This window comes from Lynx canadensis, chromosome A3 (assembly GCF_007474595.2).
Source record: "Lynx canadensis isolate LIC74 chromosome A3, mLynCan4.pri.v2, whole genome shotgun sequence".
Taxonomy (NCBI): Eukaryota; Metazoa; Chordata; class Mammalia; order Carnivora; family Felidae; genus Lynx; species Lynx canadensis.
Genome location: NC_044305.1, coordinates 35,173,800 through 35,198,179, shown reverse-complemented (window position 1 = coordinate 35,198,179; position 24,380 = coordinate 35,173,800). Strand labels below are relative to the sequence as shown.

General features: G+C 40.6%; 1 protein-coding gene across 1 annotated transcript in view; it reads left to right on the top strand.

Annotated features, from left to right (window-relative positions):
• PAK5 (p21 (RAC1) activated kinase 5) overlaps nt 1-24,380 on the top strand; it is a 167,593-nt gene that overhangs the window by 41,879 nt on the left and 101,334 nt on the right. Inside the window, exon 2 of the mRNA XM_032592601.1 lies at nt 20,742-20,956. Within this exon, the coding sequence (XP_032448492.1) occupies nt 20,753-20,956 (204 nt within the window). The 5' untranslated portion in view covers nt 20,742-20,752. The remainder of the gene's footprint in view (nt 1-20,741; nt 20,957-24,380) is intronic.

Below are 24,380 nucleotides of genomic sequence, written 5' to 3'. Positions count from 1 at the left end.
GTCCCAATTCCCAAAGCATTAAAGAATCATAGGATTTTAAAGCTGGATACGATCATTGGAGGTCTGATTTACCGTAGGAAACCAGTGGAGGTTGAAGAATCTCTTGTGATCACTCTGTTCACGTACACAAGAGGGTGTTAGTGCACTGAACCCTTTGTAGAGATAAGGGGAAATGCTGGACAACTTTCAGTTTGGATTAAAGCATTGCACCTTGGTTAGGATCTACAGGCTGTCTCTTCCAAGCCCTGCTAATATGAGATCATTGAGTCTCAGAGTTCTGACATGTTTTCTGGGGCTCTTTCGGTCACATAATGTAACCTTGATGGAAGGGACTTTTCTGCCTGTGCCTGGCCTATTTGTAAATCCTCATATTTATTGTAGGATCAAGCATGCACTCATTTGTATCTAGCTTTTTTTCAGTCAACATTATGTTTGTGGTGTTCATTAAGTATTTCTCTATAGTTCCTTCTCTTGGTCTACAACATTCCAGTATAGGAACTTGGCACAATTTATACATTCTACTGCTGATGGCTACATGGGCACTTTCCAGTTTGACACTCTTGAGCAAATAGGCCATGAGAGCCAGTAGTATGTCAAAAAGTAGAAGTATAAAGCAATAGCATTACATGTTTTCATTCTGAAGAGCTCCCCTCTTATACTGAGAAAATTTATTTGAAAACTGCCCCTCTCAGGGGTATTCTGGGTTCCCTATCTCTACTTGAGGGCTCAAAAAAAGCCTACTGGACATGGGCTCCAAAGAACAGCCCTACCTTATATTTTTTCTTTTCTTTTCTTTTCTTTTCTTTTCTTTTCTTTTCTTTTCTTTTCTTTTCTTTCTTTCTTTTGTGGTGGTGGTGGTGTTGAACTTGGGCTTATAGAGCATCTTTTTTAAAAAAAAGGTTATTATTATAGTTGACATACAATGTTCTGTTAGTTCCAGGTGCACGACATAGTGATTTGCCAAGTCTGTACATTCCTTGGTGCTTACCATGGTGTAAGTGTTGTCACCATCTGTCACCATATAACATTATCACAGTATTACTGACTCTGTTCTCTTTCTGTACTTTTCACCCCCATGGCTTGCTTGTTTTATAACTGAAAGTTTCTTCTTCTTAATCTCCTTCACCTATTTTGCCTTATCTTGGCACAGGGAAGGGCACTCTTTGTTGAGTTTACATAGTTTATAATTCTGACATCATAGAAAGCAGGAACAATAAGCCCCTCTTCCAATTTAAAAAAGCCAGAAATCCCACCATTCTCTGCAACAAAACTCCCCAAATTAAGCAGTAGCATTCAGTTTGAGAGGAAAATGCATTTTGGCATTTTTTCAAAGATTTGAATTTCAAAAGGTTATTATTATGCATAACAGAGAGAGGGAAATGACAATGCAATTTAAATAACCCTCTCTAGAAACTTCACATTAAGTACATTTTAGACACAGTTTCAAGATGCAGAAATTAGGCGTTACTCTTCTGGCAATATTTCCTTCCTCGAGGTTATTTTACAGGGCCGACTAGCCACTGCATTGTGGGATTGCTTCATAGGAACACAAAATAACTACACCAAAATCAAGATTTGGTGAATACAAAACATTGCTCCAGACCACCACAGATTGTACCATTGCGATGTTTTTGCCTTTATTAATTTATAGGCTTAAAGGAGCAAAACTTCCAACACTGTCATATATCACAACAGAGCCCGTCTTCTAAAATAGGCAATGATTTTATTAACGACTACATTGGCAATCTGCTTTAGACTGTTAACTACTGATATTTTGCATAATAGCTCATAATCACCATTGCTGCTTCTTCGTGTATATGTGCCACTCCGACTCACGAAATATAATGTAAAAACCATACATTAAAAGCTGGAAGAGTTTTACATGGGCCCTATACCTGCCACCAGCTAGCCTAGTGACCTCAGGCACTGATTTCATTCCTCAGCTCTTCCCTGTTTGATACGAGACTAATGCCATTTGTTGACAGGATAGTGTTGGTAGCAGAAGAAAATGACATGCGTGTTGGGGTAATGCTCACTGTTAGAATAACTAAGCCCCAGAATTTCATTAGCTCACCCATTAGACGTTTATTTTTCTCCTGTTTGAAGTCCAGTGCAGCTACTTCTGGTCAACAGGTGGGTGTCTTCCATGCAACGATCCAGGGACCCATTCTCCTTATACCTTGAAATTTTACCACCTCCTTGCACTTCATCTCTGCCTGCATCCAGCTGGCATGAAAGCCCTGAGCTGAAATTGACGGACTTGACTTCTGCACATGTCCTATTGGCCGGGCCAAATCATGTGGCAGTAGCTGAATACAAAGGGAGTTGGGAATGGAGTCCCAGGCTGGGCACACACTTCCTAGGGTGAACTCCATAGTACAGAAGGGGGACCATGTGAAACTCATATACATTACGAAGCATTTGACTGTTGCAGCTGTTGACATTTTAGGTACTCTTCTCTACAGTACTGACATTCCATACCAGCCACCCATAATCACATTGAGTATCAGTATGTTTAGATTGACCAAGGAGTGACCACAGCAAGACATATGGTGGCTTTTAATACCCACTATGTGGTACACCTCACTGCAATATTTTGCTGTGTCAACAAATGGTTCCTTATCAGGTAGGAACCAAACTATGATAAATCTTAAACTACCATGTATAGACAATTTTCTCTCCTATAGTGATTCAAGTGTCATAGTGAAGGAAATCTACAGAGAAAGCCAGTCTTTCATTACAGTGTATTGGCATCAGGCAGGCATCCTCTTTTCCAGGACTAGCCACTGTCCACAGAGGCAAAAGAGAGGCCCAAGGAGGCCATGCTAAGGAGGCAGGTCCTACATGACCGTCTCCCCACTATTCTGTCCTTTGTGGTCTAAGAAAATGAATATACCTGGAAAACATACAAGCAGATCACCACATCTTAAAAAAATTTTTTTAACATTTATTCATCTAAGAGCAAGAGCAGGGGAGGGCAGAGAGAGAGGGAGATACAGAATCCAAAGCAGGCTCCAGGCTCTGAGCTGTCAGCACAGAGCCTGATGTGGGTCTCAAACCCACAAGCCACAAGCTCATGACCTGAGCTGCAGTCGGATGCTTAACCAACTGAGCCACCCAGGCGCTCCAACAGATAATCACATCTTTTTTTTTTTAATGTTGTTTGGTAAAGATTTCTTTTTTAAAAATATAATTTGGGGCACCTGGGTGGCGCAGTCGGTTGAGCGTCCGACTTCAGCCAGGTCACGATCTCGCGGTCCGTGAGTTCGAGCCCCGCGTCGGGCTCTGGGCTGATGGCTCAGAGCCTGGAGCCTGTTTCCGATTCTGTGTCTCCCTCTCTCTCTGCCCCTCCCCCGTTCATGCTCTGTCTCTCTCTGTCCCAAAAATAAATAAACGTTGAAAAAAAAAATTTAAAAATATAATTTATTGTCAAATTGGCTTACTTATAATACCCAGTGCTCATCACAACAAGTGTCGTCCTCAATGCCCATCACCCACTTTCCCTCTCCCCCACCCCTCATCCACCCTCAGTTTGTTCTCTGTATTTAAGAGTCTCTTATGGGTTGCCTCCCTCCCTCTCTGTAACTATTTTTCCCCCTTTCCTTCCCCCGTGGTCTTCTGTTAAGTTTCTCAAGATCTACATATGAGTGAAAACATATGGTATCTGTCTTTCTCTAACTGATTTCACTCAGCATAATACCTTCCAGTTTCATCCACGTTGCTGCAAATGGCATGATTTCATTCTTTCTCATTGCCAAGTACTATTCCATTGTGTGTAGAAACCACATCTTTTTTTTTTTCATTTTTTTAAAATGTTTATTTATTTTTGACAGAGAGACAGACAGAGCATGAGCAGGGGAGGGGCAGAGAGAGAGGGAGACACAGAATCTGAAGCAGGCTCCAGGTTCTGAGCTGTCAGCGCAGAGCCCAACGCGGGGCTCGAACTCACAGATCATGAGATCATGACTTGAACTGAAGTTGGACGATCAACCTGAGCCACCCAGGCGCCCCGATATAAACCACATCTGCTTTATCCACTAATCAGTTGATGGACATTTAGGCTCTTTCCATAATTTGGCTATTGTTGAGAGTGCTGCTATAAACATTGGGGTACAAGTGCCCCTATGCATCAGCACTCCTGTATCCCTTGGGTAAATTCCTAGCAGTGCTATTGCTGGGTCATAGGGTAGATCTATTTTTAATTTTTTGAGGAACGTGCACACTGTTTTCCAGAGTGGCTGCACCAATTTGCATTCTCACCACCAGTGCAAGAGGGTTCCATTTTCTCCACATCCTCACCAGCATCTGCAGTTTCCTGATTTGTTCATTTTAGCCACTCTGACCGCTGTGAGATGGTATGTCAGTGTGGTTCTGATTTGTATTTCCCTGATGAGGAGTGACGTTGAGCCAGATGATCACATCTTAGTCCAAATCAAATATTGCTTCAAATAAAGTCACCAAACATTCAAATCATCTGTCATCCCACTCAGAGGAAAAAAAAAAAAAAAACAATAACTATCACAAACCAAAGTCTGGGAGTGACAGCTGATGCCTTAAGTTGCTGCTTCTCAAACTTGAGTGTGCCTCAGACATTCTCTGGAGAGCTTGATAAGATACTGTCACGTGGGTCCCACCCTGTCAGAGTTGCTGGTTCAGGAGGCCTGGAATGGGGCCCCAAAGTTTGCACTTTTTACAAACTACCCACTGATGCTGATGGTCTGGGGACCACACTTGAAGAACACTGTCCTGTGCTACCTGACTTCTCCTTTGTCCCTGTTCCTGTCTCTCTGTCCCCTTGCTCACTAGCCAGCTTGCTATTCCAGGAACCCACCAGGCATGTCTGCATACCCAGGCCTGTGTACCTGCTGTTGCCCATATATTCCTATGGTTATACCCTTGCTGCCTTCAGTTATTTGCCCACACTGCACCTTCTTGGGGACCCCTTCTCTTCCCTGACCACACAGTTTAAAATTTCTACGCTCCTACCCCACCACTCACTAGCCCCCCTTCCCTGTCTTTTTTCCCTTCCCCTAGTCTTATCACCTTCTGATACCCTAAGAAATTTACCTGTTTATATGTATGCTGTTTTTCTCTCCTAACGGGAATATGAGCCCCTTAGGGTGACAGGGATCTTCATTTCCCTATTGAGTTTTCAACACCCAGAACAGTGCCTGACCATTAGTAGGTGCTCAATAAAATATTTGTCAAAGAAAAGATGGAGTGTGGATGGAGGGAAGAAAGAATGGAGAGACAAGTTAAGCTCATCTTGCTCTGTAACAGATTTAGTCAGCTTGGAATGCAAATCACATCTCCTGTGCACTTGGCCAGTTTGCTGTACAATTTGCTTGCAGCATCTTGCCTCATTGTAGAATTCTGAAAGCCTTTAGCCCACCGGTTACCTTGTTGCCAGCATTGTCTTCAAGCTCTTCTGGGGTTTGAGAGCTGCAAGTGACAGGCATTGCATGAGACTCTAGGATGGTCTTACAGTAGGAGTGAACATCTTTAGGTTTGGAAGGGAGTTATGGTCTCACAGGCTAATTATTGTTTTTACTGCTAATATTGGACCTCTTAGTAGTTCTGACTCGGGATGTATGCACCAAGCCCGTTCTGGGCCTTCCCCTTTGGCATGCTTGCTATAATAGAGAAGCAAATGTAAGGAAGAGAGCCACAAGATACAGATTACACCTTAAGGTAGGGTTTCTATGCATGGAAATCTCAGTTTAAAGCTAACATACCATCAAAAGTATAGTTCTTACTTAAAATGTTGGATTGTTTGAATACAGAGCAATATCTAATAGTTCCAATTGTTTGGATTTTTTAAATATTGGCTAAAATTATACAAGTTTGTAGTATGGAGTGCTAATGAGGTTCTATTCTTTATTCATAGCAGCGAAATCCTTTCTTGATGTTTTGACCCTTATTATCCAACAGGGAAGAGGTTGTTTTTGTTTTGTTTTGTTTTGTTTTGTTTTACCAGTGCTCTATTTGTAAAACTATATGATCAGAAGCTTTAGAAGTGGACAGCTTGCCAACTTGCTGTTTCCATAGCCTCAAGCAGGTGCTCAACTCTGTGAGGTTTTCAAATAATTGGTAGAATGATAATAACTAACTTTTGGAAATAAGATAGGTCCTATTGCTTTGCCCAGGCAAAGCCTGTATTCTCACCAGGAGATGGTGTCAGCATATGACCCTCAGATGAGAAAAAGCAAAATTAAGGATGTGTTGATATGACCCATATGACCAATCTAAATAAAGCAGAATTAAGGTTACTTAAGGTTATTAAGGTTCTTTTGCTCAGTGTGAAATTCCAGTACATCAAATTTTATCATCTTGGAGACTGAAGGAAAGAAAACAGTCTTTAATGTTATTAAATTTGATGGTGTTGCCCATTATAATTTATAGGTCTGATTTTTATTGCCAGACACATGTACTTGTGCAAATACACGCCGTCCTATTTTCAGTCCCCTGGGAAGTTTGAGAATTAGATGGTGACACCAGCCACTGTGTATCTCATAGTTTCTGTTTCAAAGACTTCTAAAATCTAAAATCAGTGTGGGAATTTGGAGGCCTTTGTACCTGCTGCCAGGACACGTAGCTTCCTACAGTAGCCTTTGTAAAAGAGGGCAGAGACCTTAGTGTGCTGGCCTGAATAGGTGAGTGCCAAAAATTGGAGCATTCCACTGCCAGCTCTCAGATTTATGCTGGAGCTTGCTTACCTGGGCCCATGCTCCTAAGAGAGGCCAATTGTGAGCATCTTTTAAAAAGTCCTTGTTCAGCAATGTCATGTTGGTGGCTTGAAATCAGCCATGGTTGGGAACATTTTCACCCTAGAAATGGGCAAGACACTACAGTCGGAGCTTGTTTCCCCACCTCCCTAGCCGCTTCCCAGAGCCAACTGTTGAACATTTACCGGCATGTGCTGTTACTAATTGCAAGAGATTACAGGCCCGGTCCTAATTCACTGGCTTTCCCTGTCGCCACATCCTTTGTAATGTGACTTTGACACTCCTTCCTTAAAGAGATGGACTCTGTTTCCCTGTACCTTGAATCTGAGCTGGAGTTCTGACTTGCATTTGTTGTACGATATAGTGAAACCAAAAATGTGCCTATTTCTAGCCTAGGTCTCAAAAGGCTTCACTTCTGTCTCTTGTAACACTGACACCACCATAACAAGCCCATGTTGTCCTGCTGAAAGATTAGAGTCCATGTGGGCATGCCAGGCCAATCGATCTCCATCCATTCCGTAGCTGACCACAGAACACTTGAGGGAGCACAGGCAAGACCAGAAGAATCACCTACCTGAGCTCAGTACAGATTTCCAGTCCCAATGGTGAGCTAAATCAGTGGTTAAGTCACTAACCATTGAGTGGTTTGTTATTGCAGCAAAAACTAACCGATAAACTAATTGACTCACAATTTCCAGTAAGTTTTAAACAAACAGACATCAATGGTATTGCTAGGATTAATATATGGGCCAATGTCTATTTGGGAAACTGTTTCACCTGAAGAGTCACTTTGAAAATACTTTCTACCCATCCCCTCAGTTTGCTACCTGTTACCCTCAGAAAGTTGATGAGATTATTTGGGCATTAGCATCAGTGAGGTGGAATACAAATAGAAACTAGAGAATCTGGAGCTATCTAGGCAATGACTATCTCAAGATGGTGGGCCAGTCTCTTGCCCCTTCCACTGGTACTGCTTAGGCCATATGGGCTGCTTCTGTTTCTCGAAAAGGCAAGTCTTTTTATCTCTTGAGACCATTATCCTTGGTGTTCCTCCTACTGGAATGCTCTGTCTCAACTTGGCAAGACCTACACCTTCTTATCCATCCATATTCTTACTTATCTGAGCATTCTTCACTAATAACCATGTATCACAACTAGCCACGATATTACTCTCCTGAAAGTTACTCTATCACAATGCTCCAACAGAAATATGATGCAAGGTACATATTTAATATTAAATATCTAGTAACCATATTTTAAAACACAAAAGTAAAATTTAATATATTTTACTTAATTCAAAATATCCAAAATATTGTCATCTCAATATATGATCAGTACAAAAAATTAGTAAATCTTATGGACCACAAAATACCTGCATACTACTTTTTATACTAGCCTTACTTATAATAGCCCAAAACTGAAAACAACCAAATTATCCCTCAATAGGTAAATTGTGGTGTGCTGTATCATGGAATACTACTCCACAATAGGAACTATTGATACTCAAAACAATTTGGATGGATCTCATTATATCGAGAACAAAAAAGCTAATCTCAAATGGTCATACACTGTATTTATAGAACAGTCTCAGAATCAAAAACTAATGGGTATGGAAAACAGTAGTGGATGCCAAGGATGAGGGGGTAGAGGTCATTATAAAAGGGTAGCAAGAAGACAATCTTTGTAGTGATGGAACATGTCTGTATCTTGATTGTGCCAGTGATTACACAAATCTACACATGTGATAAAATGTTATACTACTCTTGGTGCACATTGCACCAATGTCAAATTCATGGTTTTGATGTCATACTTTAATTATGTGACTATGGGAAGAAACTGGATGAAGGGTACAGAGAATCTCTGTACACGAACTGTGCAACTTCCTGTGAATGTAGTATTTCAAAGTAATGTTCAAGCACTAATTCCTGAAACCTATGAACATGTTAGGTTACATTGCAAAAGGGAATTAAGGTTCCAAGTAGAATTATGGGTACTAATAAACTGACCTTAATGTAAGGAGATTATCCAGATGGACCCAGTGTGGTCACAAGCGTTCTTAAAAGTGGAAGGGTGAGGCAGAAGAGAAGAGTCGGGTAGAAGAAGAAAAGTCAGAGAGAGATTCAATATTTCTGGCTTTGAATATGGAAGAAGGGGCCAAGAACCAAGGAATGCAGGTGGCCTGTAGATGCTAGAGAAGGCAAGGAAATGGATTCTTCCTTAGAGCCTCCGGAAAGGAACACAGCTCTGCTGACACCTTGATTTTCACCCAGTAGGACTCATTTTAGTCTTTTGGCGTCAAGAATCATAAGAAATAAATTTGTGTTGTCTAAGATACTAAGTTTGTGGCAATTTGTTACAGCAGCAATAGGAAACTGATGCAGTGGGAATTCAGAGAGATGTACAGATGTAGCGGATAGTTGGAGAATGGAATGAACACTAATTGGTGGTGATTGGATGTGGAGGATGATAGAGAAAGGGGAAGTCAAAACGGATTCCCAGAATAACTTTAGCAATTTGATGTAACATAGGAGCTGCATAGTAGGATTGAGTTATCTGTAGAAGGAACCAGTTGAACAAGTAGGAAGTTTGTGACTTATGTTTCAGAAAAGTCAATAATGGGAAGAATCCAAGAGGAGATTTGGATTGCATAAATCAGAAGCTTAGGAGAGGAGTTTGGGCTATGTCTGCATATTTGGAGACATTGGTATAAGGAGGAAATAAACTTGTGGTTTGCAGTAAGACCGTGGTGAAATAGTAGCTTTTGACCATAACATTTACATATTTTCTGCAATTTTTGAGTGCCTGTTCTGTTGATGCTCTTCTATGAACTATGATAGTCCTCTTGCTACTGTTTTAACATTATGTTATCACTCTGGACAGTGTAAAAATGATTAGAATTTAAATATGTTTTCCTCGAAGGATGCCTTTTGTCAGTCCCCTGTGTTGGGTGGCAGAAAAATGAGATGGATGAATTAAAGCCAGCATGAAGAATTGGGCTGGACCAGAGTGGTCTTGCAATGTTGAGGGTCCAGACAGTGTGAAGTTGGGTGCATGAATGTGATAAATCCAACCACAGCCACAGATTCCAGAATCAGGATGGAATCGGGAAGTTTGGATGAGAAGAAACCAGCATGTAGAAGGAACCAGCAAGTAGGTGAAATCCAAACGACTCAATAAGTAGGAAGTGCGTAAGAGAGTCATACAGTAGAAAAGGACAAATAAGAAACAAAGAGTGTGGTATGGAGGCTGAGTTCAAATGCATATGGTAGAAATTGGAATCCAGAGTCAGCTCTACATGAGAAGAAAGGGGCTCCAGCTGTTGAGAAGGCAGATGCAGTCAGATTTGGGCTCAGGTCAGAAAAGCAGGCTTGAAGCTTGGAACAACTGGATTACAGGTGTCCGTGCAGTAGAAATGGGGACCAGGTACAAGAATAATCTTACTGAGCCAGCATGCTCTGAAGTTTTTCTGGAGGGGGAAGCACCTGGTGGAAAACAGGGACTGTCCCATGCGTGATGTCCAAGAGACACTACAATAAAAGAATCTGAGGGAGAATATTTTTAGATGCAATAATAATTTGTCTTTGAAAATAACTTTATTTTTAGATTGAACCCATCCCAAGTTTTTTATGTTTTCCCCTGAATCACAGATGTGTGAATCATGTTATATTTTATATATTTTACCTAAAAGCAACATACCTGAAAGCCTTTTAGTCCTGGTCCTGAGCCTATGACAAATGTGTATCTGAGCAATGGCATCTGGACAGGGGTATAGTGGGGTTGGTGCCATCCCCTCTGCAATACAATTTCTCAAACAGGCATCTTTCTTCTACCAGTGACAGGCCGGTCATTAAACCTAAATTATCTGAACACGGCTAGGTATTTCTGAAGTACTTAAGTATCCATTATTACATTTGCCAAATTCTTCAAAGTAGAATTGAGGCTAAGAAAAGAAAAATCTCTTCATGAGGGAGTCAGTGAGGAAAGAACCACTTTTGAGATGTACATTAAAGGTGCCATATTTAATTCTGTGGGCTTTAAGTATCCAGATGTCTGTCTGGCTCAAAACCTTCATAGTCCAGTAATTATATTGACTCCTCACTTCAGCTGTAGGGCCTGCAAGTGTACCTCCAAGTAGTTGTCAACGTCAAAGATTAGACCAATACCATTTTGATGGTAAGTGGGGGGAATATGAACAAAAGATTGTCTAATAGATTGGATCCCATTCTGCTCATCTTGTCCCTAGCCCTCCCCATCTTCAACACGACCCTTTTCTGCTAAATGCATCCCCCATGAAGGTCAAAGCTTTTGGAACATATTCATACTATTAGCTATTATTTTTTATGTATTTTATTTTTATTTTTGTTATAAAATATACATATCATAAAATTCACCATTTTAACCATTTTTGAGTATATAGCTCAGTGGCATTAAGCACATGGACATTATTGTGCAACCTTCACCTCCATCCATGTTCAGAACGTTTTCATCTTCCCCAAATGAAACTATACACTATCAAACAGTAAGTCCTGGGGCACCTGGGTGTCTCAGTCAGTTGAGTGTCTGATTCTTGATTTCGGCTCAGGTCATGATCACAGAGTCGTGAGATCAAGCCCCATGTCAAGCTCCATGCTCCCCAGCTCCCCAGTTCGCTTGCTTTCTCTGTCTCTTTCTAAAGTTATTATTAATAATAATAATAAAACAATAAGTCCCCATTCTTCCCTCATACCAGCCCCTAGAAACCACCATTCTACTTTTTGTCCTTATGAATTTAACTACTTTAGTTACCTTATGTAAGTGGAATCCTACAATATTCCCTTGTGTATGGCTTATTTCACTTAGCATAATGTCTTCAAGGTTCATCCATGTTTTATCATGTGTCTCAAGTATCTTTTTAATAGTTTTGAATACATTAGAAAATCAATACCTCGTGAACTTGTATCCTGTGGCCCAAAGTCCACTCAAAACCTCTTCTGAGCATGCCAACATTTTGGAAACTACAGCTGCTCCCCATCAGTGTACCACTACTATTACTGAATATTCAAGCTCTACAAATTAATAAAGAATGGCAGAAGTTGCAAAAAAGAATAAAAATAAAATTACCAGGCATGTATAGCGAATTAAACTTTGAGCAAGAAAGTTGAAAATGGAATTCATGGTCCTGATGCTGAGTTTTTGCTCTAAAAATATTCAGGAGAATAAAGTGTTAGTGGCAATTTTCTGGGCCAGTTAGCATGCTCAAGTCAGGTTGAGTTTTAAAATCTACCTGCAAGGTCACTTCATTTTCTACCTAAACAAGAACATTCTTATAAATTCTTCCATACATGCTTCTGATATTTAATATTATATGCAAACTTGACTGGGGAAGGGATGTCCAGATAGCTGGTAAACTGTTTTGGGGTGTATCTCTGAGGCTGTTTCTGGAAGAGATTAGCATTTGAGTTGGGAACTGAATAAAGCAAATGACCTTCCCCAAGGTGGGTGGGCATCATACAATTCTTTGAGGGCTCAAAGAACCAAAAGGCAAAGGAAGAGTGAATTCACTCCCTCCCTGCTTGAGCGGAGACATCCTCTTCTGTCCTTGGACATGGGCCCTACTGGTTCTTATGTTTTCAGATTGAGACTTATATCATAAGAGTCCTTGGTTCTGACACCTATGTACTCAGACTGATTTATATCACTAGCTTTGTCCAGCTTGTAGACAGCAGACCATGGGACATTTTGGCCAACGTTACCACATTAGCTAATTCCTATAATAAATCTCTTACATACATCTGTATAAATTCTACTGGTTCTGATTCTTGGAAGAGCTCTGAGCAATACAATGCTTATACCATGAGCTTCAACCAGTATGACCTAAAAGACTTCCTAGAGGGGCAAGAAATAAGGGATACCAGTTTAGGTCCAATGTGGTTTCTTTATATGTCTCCATCTGCTCATCCACTTGTTCAACAATCAGAGGAGATGTTTCTTTCCTAAGCTGCACACCACTTTTGGTGAATATGGCCACCACAAAATTAAGTAGGCTTTTCTGGTACTCAAAAACTTTAGCAAGAAATGTAGAACAATAGAAATATAGGTGAAAGGGCCCAGGATTAGAAACCTACTTGTGAGTCAAACACATTAATGAATGATTCAAACACATCAAAACACTCATTCTGTATGAACCGCCATTTCTCAGGCAAGATAAGAATCTGAATGGACTGGTGCCATTTGGAAAACCAAGCTGTCATCTGATGTAGTTTCCAAAGGATAGCAGCTTCTTCAGTCATTTGTGAATGACTACTCTCGATATTTCAAAATGATGGTTGTAGAAAACAAAACAAAAAACAAAAAGATGGTTGTTACCCATGTAAATCAATCTCTTTTTCTGGACATTAACCCAAAGGATGGATTTTTAACATTTTATTTCTATATGTTTGGATACATGTTAATTTCAATAAGTGTTGCCTGTTGGTTTAAAAATACTTTTAAAAATTGAGGCGCCTGGGTGGCTCAGTTGGTTAAGTGTTAGACTTCAGCTCAGGTCATATCTCATTTGTGGGTTCAAACCCTGCATCAGGCTCTCTGCTGACAGCTGAGTGCTTGGAGCCTACTCCAGATTCTATCTGTCTCTGTCTCTCTCTCTCTCTGCTCCTTCCCTGCTCACACCCTCTTTCTCTCAATAAACTAAATAAACATTAAAAAAAATATTTTAGGAAAGAAATATACCACATGTGGTTTACAAAAGAGCACAAGAAATCTGATGATTGCCTGACCATACCCCATGATAACTCCAAGTTCTGCTTACCAGAGGCCATCATGACATTTCTTCAGTTTGGACCTTTTTTTTCCTTTCAGTTGTGTTTTGTTTCTTTGTTTTTTTAAAAAGATTTTATTTTTAAGTTATCTCTACACCCAATGTGCTGTTTGAACTTAACAACCCTGAGACGGAGTCACATGCTCTACTGACTGAGCCAGCCAGGCACCCCTCAGTGTTTTATATATAGCCAAAAATATATGTATGCAGCTTCAGCAATTTTAGGCATCTCCCTCCTTTTATTTTTTGCTATGTAGATAGAAGTTAGCTTTCTTACATAATCTGCCCACCTCCCTTATTTTCCCAATATAATTTTGTGGGCTGTTTTTGATTATGTATGTTAAATGGTCCTTATATTTTGTGATTTTTGTCATTGCTTACTGATGAACCAAGAATTATCTTATGATTATCTTTTCTTTCTATTTCAGTTTTTGGTTTTCCCAAAGTTTCATGTCTTTCTCTTATTTTTATGATGGGTTCTTTACAAATAATCATTTATTGGTACACCTGGGTGGCTTTGTCAATTAAATGTCCTACTTCAGCTCAGGTCATGATCTCACCATTCAGAGTTCGAGGCCCACGTTGGGCCCTGTGCTGACAGCTCAGAGTCTAGAGTCTGCTTCAGATTCTGTGTCTCCTTCTGTCTCTCTGCCCCACCGTCCATGCTGTCTGTCTGTCGTTCTCTCTCTCTCTCTCTCTCTCTCTCTCTCTCTCAAAAAAAGTAAACATTAAAAAATTATAAATAATCATTTATTTTGTAAAGAATGTACATCTTGCAAGGTGACATGTATTTTTCTGTTTATCTCCAAATTCCCTGCTACTTTGTGATGTCACACAGAGCTTGAGTGAGTTCCCCAGCTTGCCTATGCACCCAGGCTAGTGCTAGTTCCAGATACACAATTATTGGTGTTGCCTAAAATTGACTCCTAATTGTGTACTGAAAATGGAATAGGACTTTGCAACCAGACAGTCAAACATGGCCCCTTAAGAGCCAAGTCTGAAATGAGGTAGATTTGGGTTTCACTCCATTCCTGGCACTTGGTAACCATGGTACCATGGGTAACTAACTATGTGATTTAACTTCCCTGAGTTTAAATCCCTGCACTTGTAAAATAAATACCTCACAGAACTGTCAGAATATAAGAGAATGGCTATTCCACTTAGCCTAGACAATGTCTGATTCCAGGAAATATTCATTTCGTGTTACCCAGTATTACTGTTGCTGATGTTTTCAAATGGCTTCTTCCAATGCCTTCTTATTTAGTAATTCCAACTATTCCAGAAGCTAGGCAAATCTGGAATTATGTGCACTTAGAGAGGAAGACTCTATCTCAGGCCGCCAGGGTCACAGGCTGCCAGGGTCACAGTGATCCCACAGAGCAGTGGGGACTGCTCTGATATTCAAGACAGCAAGTGTAGGAGCCTGTTCCTAGGATGTGAATTGCCTGGGCTTGCATATCACTTCAGTTTCTTCCTACCTGGGTGAACTTGGGCACTCCTTCATCTCCCTGAGACTCAGTTTCCTTATCTATATGGCGGGAATAATAACAGCCCTTATGACACAAATTATTGTGAGGAGGATGCGTGAGTTTATACGTATAAAACAGTGTCTGGCACAATTAGCCCAATATAAATATACTTCAAGTAGCATTTTCTTGTTCCTGGTAAGGTGCTGTGCCAACCATACCAGGCAGCCTGACACAACTGATCCCAGATGCCCTTCTCTTGCTTGCCAGTCCTTTGAATCTCTACTCATTATCCCAGCTAATAGGCCCAAATGGGGAGATGCTACCTACAAGAGCTTTGAGACTAGGCATTCGTATAAAGCAGGACAACACCCCAAGCTGGGGCCAACAGCTGGGGTCTTGCTAAAAGCAGCTTAAGGGCTGAGATGACAGTGAAGCTGTCAGAGTGTTGTGTTAGAGTCTGGGGATTTGGATTTCCTTCAGTTTCTTCTAGGATAACTTCCATACAAGAACATGTGGTGACCAAAACCATCCATCAAAGCAGTATTTGCTCTGAGTTTTGCAAGAAACTTTTGGAAACAGGGATTCGGGGGTCTGTTTACTCTCTTTCTCTAGGAATGTAACTACACAGTAGCATAATAAAGACCTTGAGAAGTCCCACAAAGGAAATTTATGTAATCCATTGTTTCCCAGATTTACCTACCCGAGGAAACAACCTTCCATCCTCTAAATTTTTCACCTTTCAGAAAGCTGATGTTCCCAGGAACACACTTTTGGTAACCCTTAGTCAGACTAGCAGGTGAGTGCTCACATTCCTGTTTAGTAACGAAACGAATTAGGAAACATTAGCAATAAGTCTTGAAATGCCTGATTTAAAAACCTGTAGCAAAATTTTCTGTGCTGAATAGTCTCTACCAAATCGTTCTGGAAGTAGGTCTGCTGGAACTCAGGAGCAGGTCAAGGTATTCCATGCCCTTGATTCACATAGATGCTGAACAGCAGGGGTCTTTTTTCTACCTGAGGGGTTGTCCAGGTTCCCAGCAGCCCTTTGACCTTACTTACTCAGTGACAGAGTTCAGCTCAGTCAGAAAAAGGGTCTTCCTGGAGAGACATGGCAGAACCCAAAAATCTCCAAAATCTCAGTTACCTTATTAGAGCCCACCTTCCCCACTAATGCATATCTCTAGGGGAACAAGTTTCCTAAAAATCGCAGGGGTGAACATGTCTGATAAAGAAAGCTAGTGCAGGGCAGTGTTGCTTTTCTAGTGGGTGAACATGTCTGATAAAGCTAGTGCAGGGCAGTGTTGCTTTTCTAGTGATTCAAAGCACGTGTTTTGAGGTTCTGATTCTCCAGACTTGCCATTTTCTGACTTCTGAGTTTCTGTATCCTCCACAGAGATATGATAATAACACCTCCTGTGCAGAGAAGAGTTAATGTGTGAGACCACGTATCTTAGAAAAGCTGATTTGTAAGGTTGCATATGGAAGCTTGGATTTTAGGAGGGGTCCCACCTTTCCCTGATAAGAATGATTCACTGTGCCTAAATTGTTTATGCAAACAATATTGTTTATGCTGAACCCCTGATTTCCTTCTGGATTCTAAAATTTTGGCATGGGCCAAGCAAAGGGTACTTATGTGACCTATACTGAATAAAACCTTCAGGCACTGAGTGTATCACAAGCTTATCTGGTCAACAACATTTTTCACGTATTGAAACCATTCAGTACTGGAGGAATTAATCGCGTCCTATGTGAGTCCACTGAGAGAGAATGCCAGGAAGCCTATGCCTGGTTTCCTCCAGACTTTGCCCATGTGCCTTTTTCCCTTTGCTGATGATGCTTTGCATATGTTCACTGTAATAAATCACAGCTGGAGTGTGAGTATGTGCTAAGTTCTGTGAGTTCTCCTAGCCAATCAAACCTGAGGGTGGTCTTGGAACACCCCATCACCCCCTGCCACCAAAATAGGGCTATTGTGAGTTCTAAGTGAGATAGACAAGGTGAACCTTGAGCACTATGCCAGGTACAGACAGATCATGGACATATCCAAGAGAAGAAACCGTTCCAAGCAGATCATGGATTTTAGGAGGGCCCCCTACCGTGTATCTCTCTCTTTCATGGTGTAAAAAGCATCAGGACTACTTCACCTGAGTGTGAGTTTCCTCATTGCTACCAGAGTAATGGCCATCGCTAATGAAATACCACTGTACCTCATGGTGATGCTCTCTCTACATTTAGGGAAACATTGCTTGAAAATGTAGAACTTTTAAATTTTCCTGTCTAGTTTCTTCCTCTATAACTCTTTAGCTCAAACTTACTAGAAGTGTAGAACTGTATAACCATGTAAATTACAGTTATGTAGTATCACAGGATACAGTGTAGGTAAATTAATTCAAGCACAGGACAACTGTCTTATTTTAGAACAAGAACAGTATTAGTTCATTGATATCTTCTTTTTTATATTTTCATATGAGTGGCATGGCAACCACTGGGACATTCACAAATAGGAAGGGAATAGTAAAACATTTCTATTCTGATTCTAAAAATATTTGACCTAGCATTTTCAGTGCTAGTTCATGTATGAATTCATGCAAAATAACTCTCCTTAAGTGATTTTTCTAAGATAATTGCTACCTTGTTTTAAAAAAAAATAGTCATAAAGTTTATTCAAATGTCAAGTGGACTGCACCAACACATGACCAGATTATATTTTCAAATGTATTTTTATTTTCACGATATAATACTGAGAGGTAGTATATAGACCCACTTACATATTTGGCATAATTTCCTGGCCACTGAAAACATTCCAGGCCCTCAGCCAACCAGATGGTAACATCACAATCAAGGTTCCTCTGAGTTAATGCAATTGTATAACAGCTAACACAATTACCACATTGGATGTTATTACTTGAGACTTTGAAGCAGCTAAAGTAGAAAGAGAAAAATGATGGGCACCTGAAGATACAAGGTATGTGATGATAAGCAGGTCTTTGCTATTGGTATTTTCTGTGGCAAAATTTACTCCACTATGTAATGGCTTAAAGCAACAGCCATTTATTTATGTCCTGATTCTGTGAGTCAGCACTTTGGGTCTAGCTCAGCTGCATGATTCTTCTCCTGGTTTTGACTGGGTTCACTTAGTGGATAGCTGCTGGTCAGTTATGTGGCTTTGCTACCAGAGCTGATTATTGGATGCACTGATGGGTGACGGGACCACACCGTCTGTCATCCTCCACCAGGATGGCCTGGCCTTGTTTTCAAGCTGGCTGCTTGTTCCAAGAGCAGTAAGAAGGCAAACCCCAATGTCCAAGATCATTTCATGCTTGTGTCATGGTTTCTGTTGTCCCATTGGCCACAGCAAATTACATATTCAGGCCCAGAGTCAGTGTGGGAGAGACCCACATAAGGACATGGACACTGGGAGGCATGAAACATCAGGGGCCATTCCTCTAATGGTCTACCACAACTGGATTCCTTAAATTCTTTACATTTTGGCTTGGGTATTCTCAAAAGTTTAAAGTCAGCCGACCTGTATTTATTAACCCACTTTAGTAAGGCACTTAAAGAATTTTTTAAGTTGTGCTATGCTCTCCAAAAGAAACAACACATCAAGGTGTTTTCAGCCCTTATTATCTTTCATTGATTTTTCTTTATCCCTTTATATTAGTTTCCCAATTAGTCTTAAGTAACAACCACGATGGATGGGAAAATGGGTTTTGATAGAGTCTAGGGAGTTAAGGCTGTGAAAAATCTGATCACTGTCAAGAGAATACATATCCAGTGCTGTGGTCTAAATGTGTCCCTCCAAAACCCGTAGGTTGAACTCCTAACCCTCGAGGTGAGCTCATTAGGAAGTGGTGGGGCCTTTGGGAGAGGACTAGCTCATGAGGGTGGAATCTCATGAATGGAGAATTAGTGCCATTGTTAGAAGAGGACAGAGAGAGCTCCTTTTTCCCTACCAACATGTGAGATTCCAGCAGAAAGACAGCCATGCAGGAAGTCCGTTCTCACTAGACACCGAATCTGCCAGAGCCTTGATCTTGGACTTCCAGACTCCAGAACTGTGAAGAATAAACGTCTGTTGTTTAAGCTAGCCAGTCTCGGGTATTTTGTTATGGCGGCCCAACACCCGGGTAGAGGATGGAATAGGAACTTGGGAAAACTTGAAGGCACCAGGAAGACCCTGTTTCCCAAGCAGGGATAACTGGTTAAGAGAAGAAACACATTTTAATGGAAGGTAAAGGCGAGGGAGGGGGAGGGGGAGAGCAAGGGAAGATGTTAACACCTTTGGTGCTCTTACCCCAGGTGTCATTCACTGAATAAATGTACTGTGCTCATGATTTTAGTCTGTGAGCAGATATTTCTTGAGCAGGTACTGCATGCAGTAGTGAACAAGCCGATAGTACCCCTTCTCTGATGGATATTACCAGGTAATTCCCTACTATGTCTGGTAGGGAAAAAAAGACACCAGGCACACCATTACACCTAATTAATTGATAGCAAGTGGATAAATGCTGGGAAGAATATGTACATGGAGCTATATGAATGTATAACTCACCTATTCAAGCCTAAAGGCTGAGGGAAGACTTTCCCAACAAAGCAACGTTGAAGCCAAACCATCATCATTTATAATGCCTGCAACAGTGTTTTTCAGGGTTCCCCAAATGATCATGATGGTCCTATTCACAATAAACTGAGAGATGGAAAAGCAGTTACCCACGATCATAGTGAATAGGCGACCTACCTGGGATTCAAACCCAGGTTGTCTGACATGTTTTTGGTACCATAAAGCACACAGTGACTATTTTCAATATTTTCTAGAGGTATCCTGGTCACAAGGTATATTTTAATTAGGTAAACTACATTGTTTCAAATAGGCAACTTACATGCTACGAAGTTCTAAACATAATATACAGTGAAAAAATGGGTCTTTCTCCCTGCTTTGTCTCCCCAGCTCCTTTCTCTGCAGGCAATGCCAGTCAAGTTTCTTCTCTATTTGTTCAGAGATCTATTTATATTTGTAGCACTTACTTTGTGCCAGGGACTTTTCAGAGTGTTTTACCAATGTTTACTAGTTTAATCCTAATAATAATTTTATATGGTGAATGTGATTACTAACCTCATTTTTCATGTATAAACATGTATTTGTCCATACAAAGGTTTGAGATTTCAAGTGCACACCAAATTTTGAGATGCTTCTCCCTGTGTGCTAGTCAACTTCTGCTTTGCTAATACCACATAACAAGTTCAGAATTTTAGTGGCTTAATTATAAGCCTTGATTTCTTACTCATGAGTCACCTGTGGCTCAGCTGGGCACGGCTTCAGACTGGAGGTTGTATTTGGATCTGCTTCATGCATCTCTCCTTCCAGGATGCAGGCTGAGGGAGTATCACCCACCAGAAGCACAAGGAGGAAAGTAGAAACACAGAGTGCCTTCTACTCTGAGTGCCTTCTACTCTTCTACTCAGAGTGCCTCCACACCGGACTGCTGCACACTCCATATCAAGGCAGTTCACATGGCCAAATCCAAAATCAGTTGGGCAGGGAACTGTATATTCTACATGGCAAGTGCAAGGAGAAAACAAATTATGAGTGAAATATCTTATCTACACCCCCTGAAAATCCACCTTTCATCTTTTGCTGCTGATACCTAGAGGAATAATCGAAAAGACAGAACTGCGAATGGATAGTTTTCCTATCATCTTCTGCTGGCGAGATACAAACATTATCTCTTTTCTGTTTGCATTTCCCAGGTCTTTGCATCATGTTCGGAAAGAAAAAGAAAAAGATTGAAATATCTGGTCCATCTAACTTTGAACACAGGGTTCACACTGGGTTTGATCCACAAGAACAGAAATTCACGGGCCTCCCGCAGCAGTGGCACAGCCTGTTAGCAGACACGGCCAACAGGCGGAAGCCCATGGTAGACCCTTCCTGCATCACACCCATCCAGCTGGCTCCTATGAAGGTATGGTGAGGATTCTGTCTTTATGTTGGCTTAAGAAGCATGTTCTCATTTAATGCAGTGCACCATATTTACAGGCAAGCTAGAAAATGCCTAAATCATGTATTTGTTTTTAAGTATCTGCTGATTATCCACACTTACTCTTCAGTGATTATAATGTTCACCACTTATTGTAAATTGCAGCACATGAAAAGGAACTGCAACTTTCAGATGTGAGATTTTTTTTAATCAAACACATAAAATGCGATCACAAAATAGACAAGTCTTATTTCTACTTAAAAATGGTGTGTGTTGGGTTGCCTGGGTGAAGCGTCCGACTTCAGCTCAGGTTATGATCTCACAGTTGGTGAGTACGAGCCCTGTGTCGGCTCTGTGCTGACAGCATGGAGCCTGGAGCCTGCTTCAGGGAGTTCAGTCTCCCTCTCTCTCTGCCCTCCCCCACTCACACACTGTCTCTCTCTCTCTCTCTCTTAAAAAAAATTTTAAATAAAAATAAATAAATAAAATGGTGTTTGCTAGTCTTCATACTGAAGAATATTATCTACCCCCTCTGGTAAGTGTGGTCAGTAACCTCTGATGAAATAGGCAACCTTTAGGTGTTTTGAATTTGCCCTTTAGAATGTTTAACTTGCATATCAAATATAGCACTAACAGATTTTAACAATAATAAATGATTCATATGTATGTATATACACATACACACATAAACATACATGTCCACACATATATGTACCTTTTATATATAATCATGTTTGTATACATATATATTCATATTTGTCTTCATTGTCTAAGAGCTGTTTCAAATAAGAATGAATCATTTGAGTCCCAGAATACAATATAATTTACCTTAAAGAAGTGGCTAGTAGATTTTTGGCAAGGTATGTTCATGAAGATAATTGCATTAAAGCAGAAAGGAGACACAGTAATTTCAAAATGTCAAGAGGCTACAAAGGAAATTCAGTCGTTGCTGTTTCCTTCTGCATCTCAGAATAAGAATTCCGTAGACCACTAAAAAATTGTCCAAAAGCTCCCTATGGGAGTTAAACATCATTGAAGTTTATCATCATGTTATGCAATAGGTCTCTTGTTCATTGTATTAGCAGACATCTGAGCTGCATGAAATAGCCTCTTCTGTGTAAACATGAATATTGAGTACATTGTGTGTTAGTGGTTAGGCAAAACAAGTGGATGCATTTTTTTTTTAAACAGTAATTTTTTTTTTCAACGTTTATTTATTTTTGGGACAGAGAGAGACAGAGCATGAACGGGGGAGGGGCAGAGAGAGAGGGAGACACAGAACCGGAAACAGGCTCCAGGCTCTGAGCCATCAGCCCAGAGCCCGACGCGGGGCTCGAACTCACGGACCGTGAGATCGTGACCTGGCTGAAGTCGGACGCTTAACCGACTGCGCCACTCAGGCACCCCAAGTGGATGCATTTTTAAAGGATGCAGAGAAAGAGGCCTGGCTGATAAGTTACAGGAAATTCTTACAACATACCACCTGAGCTAAGTAAAGTAGAATTGTCATTCCATCATGTGCACACAGTCTTGGTCATTCTGTTCTGGTATTGAATGGGTAGGTCTGTCCCACCCCAAGATAAATACAGAGTCTTCTAATCTTGAATTTTGTGAATTTGATTTTCTCATTAAGATTTAGAAACCTTTTAGGCCAGCTGAAATGTAAAATATTCAAAAGGTGGATATTGGAGAAGATACATCTTTGGGGACAAAAAGGAACCTCCCATTTAAAACAGATATTGACTGGTATTTAATAGAAATTAACCAAATAAATAAATAAACATATAAATAAAAAAGGGGGCGCCTGGGTGGCTCAGTTGGTTAAGTGTCTGACTTTTGGTTTCAGCTCAGGTCTTGATCTCAGGGTCATGAGTTCAAGCCTTGCATTGTGCTCCACACTGGGTGTGAAGCCTACTTGAAAAAATAAAAGTAAATAAATTTTAAAAAGAAAGTGACCAATTAACCAACTCTACTGCTTGATATTAGGCCATATCCTACTACTGAACATGATTTTCTCCCTAAGAGAAGGCTAATGCTTAACTAATGAGTAAATAATGGAGTGAAAGAATTTGCTCTTTCTTTTTATTATTTTTCTCCTATCCCAAGTTTTTATAAAACCCAAACAATGGAATGTGCACTGTGCCCAGAAAAATTTTCTGCCATTGAGCCTCATGGTGAAGGAAAAGCGCCCCAGTGAAACAATTATTGAGTGTCATTATTATTTGATGAGGAACAAGCCAGAAGGAGACAGAGTCTTAAAAACATCCTAGCTAAAGGCCCAGGACATGCACTGTCTTATTAGAGAGTGTGTCTATTATTGAGTAAGGACAGAGTATTATCTACGCACTGTGGTTTTTCATTCATCTGGGTCCTAGCAGGGCCTGGCTGGCAGTGAAGGAGGAGGTTCCTATCTCAGTGATAATCCACCATGCTTGGTGAAGGTAGGACTTAACAGGACTTCTAGTTCATTTCTTCCATTTCTCATGGAAGAATGGACTAGCCCACTATCCTCTCTGACAGAATTTGCCAGCTCCGCTAAGAGTTGGACCAAGGTTTCCTAACTGCTGAACTTCTGGGCCTCATGATTCACTTACTCACTCTATGGGCTTTCTAGCCCTGATGCCCATGAGTGAGCCTCCAGTCTGTATGAAATGATAATATTTGTTATAGGCACTTAAATGCAAACTGCAAGATGATGGGAAAATATATCTCCAGTAGAGACCCAGGCCTGAATTATGCAAATTGGACCTCAGGCACAGTTTTCTTTCTGTGAGAAAGAAAATAAGAACGGACAAGGAATAACAAAACAGTAATCAGCTAGGTAGAATTTTCCCCAGAAAGAGTGGAGTTAATCAAACATTTTGAACTGAAAGACACCCAATAAATCTCTACTTGATACTTTCACCAACTGCTATAGATTGATCCTCTCCTCCAGATCCTGTGAGTGAAGTCAGTGCTGTCGACACGTGTTGGACAATATTGGTCTGAGAGAATCCTGCTGACTCCATAGCATCTCTAGAATCAGAAAAGCGTTCAAGGGGCCAAAGTATGCCACGTGGTTTGCATGATCTACTTTTTGGAAATGCCTTCTCTGGAGGAATCTTCCATAGTTTTAACATATTATGAATCATGCAGAATCTATCTCAGAAGTCAGAACAATCCTCGAAATAAGCTATGCAGGAATTGACAGAAAAGAGTGAAAAGAATTGTGCTGATAAAGCCATTTTGGCAAAGTTATTTAAGTAGACCAAACAATTCTAATTTTCTCAGGCTGTCCTTTAAAGGGGACAAAGAAAAATAAGAGATCACCACACGAAAGCAGTAAATGGAAGAAGTGTGTAGCACTTCAGTAAGCTTTAGGCAGGCTGGTTCTGAATGGAGATTCGCCATTGCGATTAATTCTCTGATT